This window comes from Opisthocomus hoazin, chromosome 26, assembly GCF_030867145.1.
Source record: "Opisthocomus hoazin isolate bOpiHoa1 chromosome 26, bOpiHoa1.hap1, whole genome shotgun sequence".
NCBI lineage: Eukaryota > Metazoa > Chordata > Aves > Opisthocomiformes > Opisthocomidae > Opisthocomus > Opisthocomus hoazin.
Window position 1 is genome coordinate 3,905,548 of NC_134439.1, and position 9,786 is coordinate 3,915,333.

The window sequence follows — 9,786 nt, forward strand, 5'->3', positions numbered from 1 at the left end:
CTGGAACATCTCCCCTACGAGGAGAGGCTGAGGGAGCTGTGTTTGTTCAGCCTGGAGAAGAGAAGGCTGCGAGGGGACCTAATAAATGCTTATAAATATCTGCAGGGTGGGTGTCAGGAGGATGGGGCCAAGCTCTGTTCAGTGGTGCCCAGTGACAGGACAAGGGGCAACGGGCACAAACTGAGGCAGAGGAAGTTCCGTCTGAACATGAGGAAGAACTTCTTCCCTCTGAGGGTGACGGAGCCCTGGCCCAGGCTGCCCAGGGAGGCTGTGGAGTCTCCTTCTCTGGAGATATTCCAGCCCCGCCTGGACGCGGTGCTGTGCAGCCTGCTCTGGGTGACCCTGCTTGGGCAGGGGGTTGGGCTGGGTGACCCACAGAGGGCCCTGCCAACCCCTACTATTCTGTGATTCTGTGGCTTCTCAGCGCGGAGATCACGTGGGGACGTCAGGATGGCGCAAGGGTCGGGTCTGGCTGTCACCGTGTGGGCACGGGGACTTGGCACCAGCAGGTTCGGGGGGATGGAGGCAGCGCTGCTGCTGCTGCGTTAGCCAAGGGACATCAGTGAAATAGGGGAGGGAACTGCATCAGAGGGTTTTCTGCATTAAATTGTGGAAAGCACACCTCGGCGCTGCGCTGGAGCCTTGCAGCTCCCGAGAACCCGAGCGTCTGCTCGCTTCATCCCTGTCCAAACCCCGGGCTCGGTGTCGCAGCGGAACGGCCCTCGCAGCTGCGAGCATCCCTGGCTGCAGCCACCGGGCCGGGCTGGGTGCGCAGCGCTGGAAGGACACGGCACGTCGGGGCTGCGGTGAGCAAAATCCCCTGGCTTGGGCTTGTGCCAGGGCTGTGCCCGCTCTGCAGCGCTGGGATCAGGAGCTTCACCTGCGTGGCTGCCGGTGCCAGAACCCAGAAGGAGGAGGGGATGCTTTCAGCAGAGACAAGCCCACGTCCCAGGGATGCACCTCTTCAGCGGGTCTCCCCAGCTTCCACGGGCACATCCAGCGCGTGGCCAGACCCTGGAGATGTCCCCACAAGGTCCCTCATAGCCACCGCTGAGCTCTGCAGCGCCGGGTCCTGGAGAGGACAATCCCCTCCCAGACACCCACCCTGCCCTCCCCGGCTCCTCTCCCGGCTGCCCACGGTGCGTGGGAGCTCGGGGGCACCCCGAAATGATGAGCTGGGGGAGCAGAGACCGGAGGAGGACAGGGTTAGCTGCAAACATTTATTAGGTCAGGAGCATCCACTGAGCAGACAACACGTCACACGAGAGGAGAAAACATTTTGGACACGAAGATGCTGAACCTGCACAGACGCCGGGTCACTCCGAGTCCCCGGGGAGCCCTTTTTGGGGAGCAGCCCCCCCAACACGTGGCTGTGCTGGAGGGCGATGGGCTGCCAGCGAGTGGGAGATCCTGGCAATGGCAAACACCCCCCACCCATCGGCATCGAGAATGGGCTTTGGGTTTTGGCCGCTTGCAGTGGGGAAACCTGGGCTCCCATCCCTGGTCCTCAGGGCAGGGCAGAGCCCGCAGACCCCCATCCTTCATGCCCCAGTGCCACTGCCAGCCCCTGCCCCTGCCCTGCCGTCCCTGTGGGGCTGGGGGCAGGCTCGGGAGGTCACCGGGGGCTGCGCAGGGCAGAACTGAGGAGAATTAAGGCCAAGCAAGGCTGAACCTGATGGGCAGCGTTACACCAAGCAGCGTGTCCTTCCCCAGCTGTCCTTGTCACCCCGAGCCGGGCAGAGCCCCGAGACAGGGTACACAGGGACATCCCACAGACACCACGAGGAGCCCGTGCCGGGGACCGGGAAGCTGGGGACATCACTGGCTACCGCCGCTGGGGCTCTCACCCTCCGTCAGGGTCTTGAAGTCCATGGAGAGGGCCAGCTCCTCGGCCAGCGGCGGGCGTTTCCAGTCGTCCCGTGTCAGCACGTAGCCCACCACCAGCCCGAAGGCCACCAGCAGCACCCCCAGGGTGTTGGCCAGGACACCCTCGGGCACAAAGCGGCTGTAGGAGTCCCTGTGGGGACGGAGAGGGGTGCTCAGGCCTCGGGGTGCGGGTGGCCTGTCCTCCTGGCAGGGTGCCCTCCAGGTACACACCCTGGGGAAGATCCCTGTCCCCCAAATCAGAGCAAGAGGGGAGTGCCCGGGTGCTGCTCGCTATGGGGAGGGACACTCTTGGTGACAGCAAACTGGGGACACTGTCCTATAGCGGGGCTATGGGCAGCCCAGCACCTCCCCTGACAGCTGTGCTCCCCCAGGCCGAGGGAGGGGGCTCCTGGGGTGCCCCACAGCCGTGTCCCCACAGTGCTGGGGCTGGGGGGGACCCCGATGTGCAGCTGGGGCCATCGCCGTGTCCTCCGGCTGTGAGGGCAGAGGCCTTGGGGACATGAGTGTCCCGGGGCGGGGGGGGTTCTGCAAACACCTGGCTGCAGAGAGGTGACAGTGGATGTTTTATCCCCACCCCCAAAGCAAGCTGTTGCAGGACCCGGCCCTCGTTAAACATCATCTGGGAAGTGACTCAGCAGCAGCACAACTAAAGGCCTCGGGGAGGGGGAATTTAACAGCCACAGAGCCATGGCCTGAGCAGGGACCAGATTCTGCCCCACGGGGCTGGGGCAGCCCTTTGCTGGGGGTCAGGGGGATCTGGGGGGGGCCACCACCCCCCCCAGCTGGGTCACCCACCTGATGTTGAAGAGCAGCATCTCGGTGATGCCCAGCAAGCAGACAGCGATGGAGAGGGCAAAGAGGGCGACGCCGAAGAAGACGTGGTGGGGCTTGTACTGGCGACGCAGCGAGGAGGAGGCACTGGGGAGGAGGAAGAAACCGCAGCCCAGGAGCCACTGTGGGGGTTGCGGGGGTGTGAAGGGGTGCTGCGGGGTCCCTTCCCCCCCCGGGGGGGGTCCGGGTGCTCCCCAGCCCTCACCTGCAGGAGGTAGAGCACGAAGGCGGCCATCCCGCACCAGCTGTGCAGGCTGTACATGTGGGGGATGCCCTTGGCCCCGTGCACCTCGAAGACGGCGACGACGCCTGCGGAGAGGAGCCCGTCACCGTCGGGGCCATCTCCAGCCCCCCAGCCCCCCCAGCCCCCCGGCACCCACCGACGAGGGCGACGGCCAGCGCCAGGCCGTGGAGCAGCGCGTGCAGCGTCTTCGTCGAGCGCTTGGCTTCGCGCCTGAAGACCCGGTAGACCAGGAGAGCTGCGGGGAGAGGGCCGGTGAGCGCCCACCGGGGTCCCCCCGCATCTCCCGGGGTCGGAGGTGGGGGGGTCCTGGAGCATCTCCCCGGTCTCGTTCGTCACCGCCCGGTCCCCCCGGCTGCCGGGGGTCCGAGGGGCTGCCCCGCTCACCGTCACCCTGGAGGAACACCATGCCCAGCAGCATGCAGAGCGGGTGGGCGTTCAGCTGCAGGGGGCCGTGCCAGGCCACGCCGCCCCGGTACCGGCCCAGCCAGGCGCCCGCCGCGCCCAGCAGCGCCAGGCCCAGCGCCTGCGAGGCGGCCACGTAGGCCGAGAGCCCGGCGGGGCGGGCGGCCGGCGGGGCCCCGTCCATGGCGGCCTGCGGGGCGGAGGGGAGCGGGCAGCGGGGTGATGGGGGGGGGGGGGGGGGGGTCCCGCTGAGGGCAGCGCCCGCCGCCCCCCGCCCTCACCTGCGCGGAGCCGCCGCTTCCGGGAGCCGCCGCAACCGGGGCGGGGCCCGCACCGCTCCCGCCGGCCCCGCAGCCTCTGCCCGCCCCGGCCCCGGCCCTCTCACTGCCCCGGCCCTCCATCCCCAGCCCTCCCCACCGCTCCATCCCTCATCCCTCCATTCCCAGCCCACCATCCCCAGCCATCTATTCCCACCCCTCCATCCCCAATCCGCCACCCCCAGCCCTCCTCATCCCTCCATCCCTCATCCCTCCATCCCCACCCCTCCATCCCCTATCCCTCCATTCCCATCCTTCTATCCCCGGCCCTCCATCCCCAGCCCTCCCCACCGCTCCATCCCTCATCCCTCCATTCCCAGCCCACCATCCCCCAGCCATCTATCTCCATCCCACCATTCCCATCCCACCATCCCAAACCCACCATCCCCAGCCCTCCCCATCCCTCCATCCCTCATCCCTCCATCCCCACCCCTCCATCCCCTATCCCTCCATTCCCATCCTTCCATCCCCATGCCTCCATAACCAGCCTGCCATCCCCAGCCCTCCATGCCGTTCCCTCCGTCCGCAGCCCACCATCCCTATCCCTCTATCCCCATCCCTCCCTGTCCCTCCATCCCCATCCCGTGTCCCACCCTTGCCCCCTCCCTACCTCATGCACCCCCCCAAAGCCCCCCAGTCCCCCCCCACCAAAACCCTGCTAGAGGAAAGCAGCGCAGGGACGAGTGCATCTGCTGGGGACCCCCCCATGACCAAAGCAGTGGCCCTTGGGGACGCAGGGCTGAGCAAACCCCCATGCTGGGGGGGTGACACCCACCCACCCCCCACGTCACCCAGCCGCACAGCAGCCACGCAGCCCCCACGACCCACCTGCACCCGCGCCGCGCTCCGTGCTGGGTTCTCCCCCGATGCTCCCCGCTGGCCCGGGGATCAGAGCCACCTCCGCCACCAGCACGGCCACCGCTCCGGTTCTGCCACCAGCCAGGGCCAACCACCCCCTGCCCTGGCCCCGCTGCTGCTGCCGCTGGGCTGGCTGCTGCAGACGGACCCACGGTGCTGCCAGGACCTGGGGCGGGGTGGGGTGAAGGGGGGGGGGGGGCCGATGCATTAAGACCACGCACACACTTTATTCCCAGCCACCTTTATTGGATCAGCCGGATAAGTGGGTTAAGGGAATTGGTTTATCCCATTAGGTTGCGTTGCCCGGGGCCGTAGGATGCTCTGCGGGGACGGGCAGGGGACCAGGCCTGGGTGGGGGGGCCATGAGAGCCACCAGCACCTCCATGCACCACAACAGCCCCCCCAAATCCTCCCCACTGCCATAGGGCTGCTGGGTCCAGCGTGGCCACGGATCCCAAATGGGTGCCTACGTGGCCCCCGTCCTGCCCCCTGCCAGATGCAAACAGCTGGGGCTGGTGGCACTCGCACCGGCTGCCAACGGGGTCCCCATCCGTGCTGGGGACCGAGGGACAGGGAATGACACCCCCCCCCCCCCCCCCCCCCCTCGGCCACGGGAACGGGCAGCGGCACACGGGAGGTGCCTGCTGGAAACGGGCTCTGCACCCCGAAACCGTCCCAGCCCCTGCCCTCAGCCACTGCCGAGCCCCTGCGCAAAGCTGTCCCATGGTGGGCACCTGCCTGTCCCCCCCCCACCCCGTCTCTGTCCCCCAAACACAGCCCCCAGCCCCCCCCCGCCCAGGGTGAAGCCGATGCTCCCCGCTTTTGGGGGGGTCTCCAGTTAAACGCGGGGGGGGGGAGCGGTGTCCGCACCTCGCACAGCCCAGCCAGCAGCCCCTCACCACGGGACACCCCCCCCCCCCCCCAAAATCCCCGGGAGGGTCGGGGGGGGGGTGGGGGGGTGGTCTCTTCTTTCCATGGGGGGCTGTAGGCTCATGCGGGGAAGGGGGCTCGCTTCAGTCTAGAGCTGGGGGGACCCGAGTGATGTATGGGGGGCAGTTGGAGCTGGACACCCACGCAGCCCCCCCCCCCCCCGTGTCCCCCCACCCTACCTGTGGGTGCCGGGTGATGCCGCCTGCGCCAGGCCCAGCGGTGACAGTGTCTGAGCCAGGGACAGGGCCACCGCGTTGGCAAGGCAACGGCGCGATGGCAAAGCGGGGGGGGGGGGGGGGGGGGCTGCACCCCCCCACCCCCCCAGCATGGCTGCAGAGGGAGGGTGCCATTGCAGGGGGAAAGGGGGCTGCAAACCTGGGGGGAATCACCACGGGGGGGGGGGGGGGGGGGGGGGTATTGTGGGGACAGTCCCCAAGGCACTGGCAGCATCTGTGACGACCCCCCCTGCCCGCACCCCCCCAAGCCCCTGCACCCTGTGACCCCCCCCAGCCCCACACCAGGCCAGGGACCCCACAGCCTGCCTGGATCAGCCCCCTTGGGCCCCCCCACCCGCGTACAGGGCACAGCAGCTGTGTCACCCATTAATTAGTGTTTATTGGGGGGGGGGCCCTATCCCACCCCCTCCACGGCCCTTGGCCGGGCTTGTGGGGGTGGCAGAGGGGTGCCATGGCCCTGGGGACCCCCCAGCCTCTGCCCATCCCCTCCCCCGGACCCCCTCCAGTGCTGCCGCTCGCATCCTGCACTCCCCCATGGGATGGCTCTGGGGGGGGGGGGGGGAAGCCTGGAGATGGGGGAGATTGGGAGGGAGACGGGGTGGGAGATGGGGGGGGGGGGGGTGGGGTGGGGTGTTCCCCTCCCTTCCTGGCTTCTCCTGGCCCGGCTGTGTGCTGCAGCTCTGCGGGACACACCCCCCCCCCCCCCCCCGACTGCAACCCCCCCATGTCCTGGTGTGTTTGTGTGCGTCCACATCTCCGTGTGTCCATCTCTGTCCATGTGTCTGTCTGTGTGTCTGTGACCATCCGTGTTGGTGTATCTGTCCATCTGTCTGTCCGTGTGTGTGTCCAGGTGTTTATGTGTCTGTCCATGTGTCTGTATGTCGGTGCGTCTGTCCGTGTGTCCATGTCTGTCCGTGTGTCCATGTCTGTCCGTGTGTCTGGGTGTCCATCCATGTGTCCGTCCGTGTGTCTGTCCGTGTGTGTCTGTGTGTCCACCCATGTGTCCGTTTGTCTGTCCATTCATCTGTGTGTCCATATGTCGGTGTCTCCATCCATCCGTGTGTCTGTCCTTGTGTCTGTCCGTGTTTCTGTGTCTGTCCATGTGTCTGTCCATCTATCCGTGTGTCCGTCCGTGTGTCCGTCCGTCCGTGTTTCTGTGTGTGTCCGTCCGTCTGTCCGGTCGCAGGGTGCCACTAGGTGTCACCAGGAGCTCGCGCTGCGCCGCGCCCCGGGCCGGGCCCGACCCGCCGGGAGCACCCGCGGCCCCGGGACACGCGTGGGACCCTCGGCCCCGGACCACCCGCGGGAGCCGGAGCACCCCGGACCTGGAGCGGGCTCTGGAGCACCCTCGGCCCCGGACCACCCGTGGGAACCAGAGCACCCCGGGACCCGGAGCGGCTGGTGGGGTCCGGCGCTCGCCCGCTGCAGAAGATGGGGTGCGACGGCCGCTGCCTGGGCTCAGAGCTGTCCCCCAGCCCGTCCCCGCTCAGACCCCCCCCCCTGAGCAAAGGCACCCAGAGACTCCGCCGAGGTCCCCCCCATCACCTCCTCCCACGCCGTGGGGCACAAACCCCAGGAGCTGGACACCCCCCCCCACCCCCCCACCCCTGCGTGACTCAGCAGAGCCGAAATCCGGGCGCAGCCCTGGGGCCCGATGCAGCCCCGTCACACCAAGAGCAAAGTCCCGGCCCCGCTGCAGCCCGGGGCAGAGTCCCAGGGCCACCACCCCGAGCCTTCGCCCACGGGGAACAACCCCACGGCAGCGGGAGGCCGTGTGCGGCACTGGGGGGGCCGCTGCCACCTCCCAGCCCGCGGTCGGGCTTTATCGCTGCGGCAGGAGTCGGGAAATGGTTTACCAGAGTTCATCAGCTAAGCCATAAAAGCCACCATTAACTGGAAACCTTGAGCTGCTGGGCTGTGTCCCGGCTGCCGAGGGCCGGTCGGGTGTCCGGGCAGAGCAGGGTGAGGGTTTCCCTCACCACGGGCCAGCCGAGACCCTGGGAAAAGCCTCGCAAGGGGGTGAGATTTGGGGGTTCATCCTTGGCCAGACAAAAAGCTTCACCCTCTGCTGAGAGCAGCGCAGTTGTAACGCAACACGAAACGTGTTTATAAATGTTTGTAACTGCACCCAGCCAAACCATCGCGACTTTCAGCCACCAAAAAGAAACAGCGGCCCTCAACCCTACGTGGGTAAACGGATGTGGTTGCTTGTCCCAGCCACACCGCAGGGACGAGCCCAAGGGTGACACATGGCAGTGTTTGCTGAGGGGTCCCTGCACCCACTGCCACGTGCAAGGGGACTCAGTGGCAGCCCACCCAGGGACAAACAAGCCCCCTCAACACTGGCCAGCACCCTCCTCTGACCAGGGAACAGCAAGCCATTTGTAACCAGCTCTTTAATTAGAGACATTGCCGGGGGCATAATGGCTTTATTAAATCTGCCTGAGCTTTCCCTCAGCTGGCAATAATGAAATCCTGCCCGCACTGCCGGGATGGTGACGTGCTGGTCGGGTAGCAGAGCCCGTGCTGGCTGTCCTGGCGCAGACCCGCGGGGCTCGGGGGTGTTTGGGGATGTTTGAGGCTGCTCCGCAATGCTCGGGGATGTTTGGAGCTGCTTGGGGGTGCTCCGAGATGTTTGGGGATGTTTGGGGATGCTCAGGGATGGTTGGGGATGCTCAGGGATAGTTGGGGATGCTCTGAGATGGTTGCAGATGTTTGGGGATGCTCAGGGATGCTTGGAGCTGCTCCAGGACGCTCAGGGATAGTTGGGGATGCTCGGGGCTGCTCAGGGATGTTTGCAGATCTTTGGGGACGCTCAGGGCCACTTGGGGCTGCTCCGGGATGCTCGGGGATGCTCAGAGATGCTCCCGGATGCTCGGGGATGCTCAGGGATGCTCGGGGATGCTTGGGGCTGCCACCGCTTCCTGCAGATCAGGGAGTCAAAGCAGCTCAGCAGAGGCTGCTCCAGCTCCTCGGCCATCGGCCAGGCCCGGCACCCGCTCCAGGTTTGTCCTGAGCTGCCGAGCACCCGCGGATTGATGTGAGCATCAGCAGCTGATAATTCATGGTAAAACCAGTAGTTCCTGCCCTTCCTCAGCTTCCTCTCCCTCTGCCAGAGATTATCAAATTACCATTTTGCTGATCTAACCTCTTTTGGTTTCATTGGGGTTTTTTTTTTTCCCTTCCTAAATCAAGTTTTTATCGCTAAGAAATGCTAATTTGCAAGATGCCTCCCCGGAGGATTGCGATTCAAGAGCCCAGCTGCCTCGGAGGAGCCGAGCTGCCGCCTGAAACAATCCCAGCCGCTGCGCTTCCCCACAAAGCCCCAAACCTGGGGCAAAATTTGCCCTTTTTCACTAAATACAAGAGAAAAAGAAAAAAAAAAAAAAGTTGTGTTGGAAGGCTCTGTGGGTGCCAAGGGAGCGGCTGCAGGGTAGCTCAGGATTCAGCACAAATTATCCCGGTGGGTCACATCGGGGAGGGGTTGGTCCCCAGTTCCCTGGGATCCCGTGATGAAAAATGGGTGATTCCCAGCTGGGACAAAGCTCCCTCGGGAATCCAGCTCCTTCCCAGGCTGGGGATCGGAGCAGCCCAGCTGGAAAAGACCCTGGCTCTCCTCCTGGCAGCAACGAAGCAGCCCTGTCCTCCTCCTCGCCGGGAACACAGCTCTGCTGAGCCGGGCAGGCGATGTGATCACTGCAGCCAGTGCAAACACTTTATCTCTTTCAGAAGAGGCTGAAGGCGCGTTTATGGAGATTTTTTATTTTTTTTTTTTAATAGCAGCTTGGATAAACAGCGGAGATAACCCACATCGGGCTTGCAGCAGATGATTAATGCTCCCGGTGCAGTCACGCTCACTCGCCTCAGGGCTGGGATTGTTTTCAGTCGTTAAAAAAGGGGAAAAAAAAGGAGAAATAATGGACTTTGGCACGTTTTATTGGGCTGAAGGGTGCGGAGGGAACACGTTGGCCTCTTTGCTCACCCTGTATTAGTGCCCAGCTCTGGCAGCTGGTGAAGAAGGGAGGATGGAAGGATGAAGGATGAGCAAAGAAGGATGAAGGAGGAGAGATGAAGGAGGAGG

The 9,786-nt window shown here is 65.4% G+C and overlaps 1 protein-coding gene across 1 annotated transcript; it reads right to left on the reverse strand.

Moving 5' to 3' along the window:
• Nucleotides 1–1,213: 1,213 nt before the first annotated feature.
• Nucleotides 1,214–5,734, reverse strand: CYB561 (cytochrome b561). The gene is made up of 7 exons (XM_075443595.1): nucleotides 5,649–5,734; nucleotides 4,510–4,705; nucleotides 3,347–3,554; nucleotides 3,099–3,197; nucleotides 2,924–3,027; nucleotides 2,683–2,840; nucleotides 1,214–2,017 (listed from the first exon to the last, which is right to left on the reverse strand). Exons 3-7 carry the CDS (start codon nucleotides 3,546–3,548, stop codon nucleotides 1,819–1,821), a joined length of 762 nt encoding a protein of 253 aa, XP_075299710.1. The 5' UTR covers nucleotides 3,549–3,554; nucleotides 4,510–4,705; nucleotides 5,649–5,734; the 3' UTR covers nucleotides 1,214–1,818.
• Between the last annotated feature and the right edge of the window lie 4,052 nt (nucleotides 5,735–9,786).

What these genes read in the sequence shown, in the direction of transcription:
- CYB561 (XM_075443595.1), bottom strand. Translation starts at nt 3,548, where the DNA reads ATGGACGGGGCCCCGCCGGCCGCCCGCCCCGCCGGGCTCTCGGCCTAC. An exon ending in GGTGTTCCTCCAGGGTGACG is followed by an intron (nt 3,198 to 3,346) that starts GTGAGCGGGGCA and finishes CTCTCCCCGCAG; the next exon opens with CTCTCCTGGTCTACCGGGTC. An exon ending in GCTGGCCGTCGCCCTCGTCG is followed by an intron (nt 3,028 to 3,098) that starts GTGGGTGCCGGG and finishes TCCTCTCCGCAG; the next exon opens with GCGTCGTCGCCGTCTTCGAG.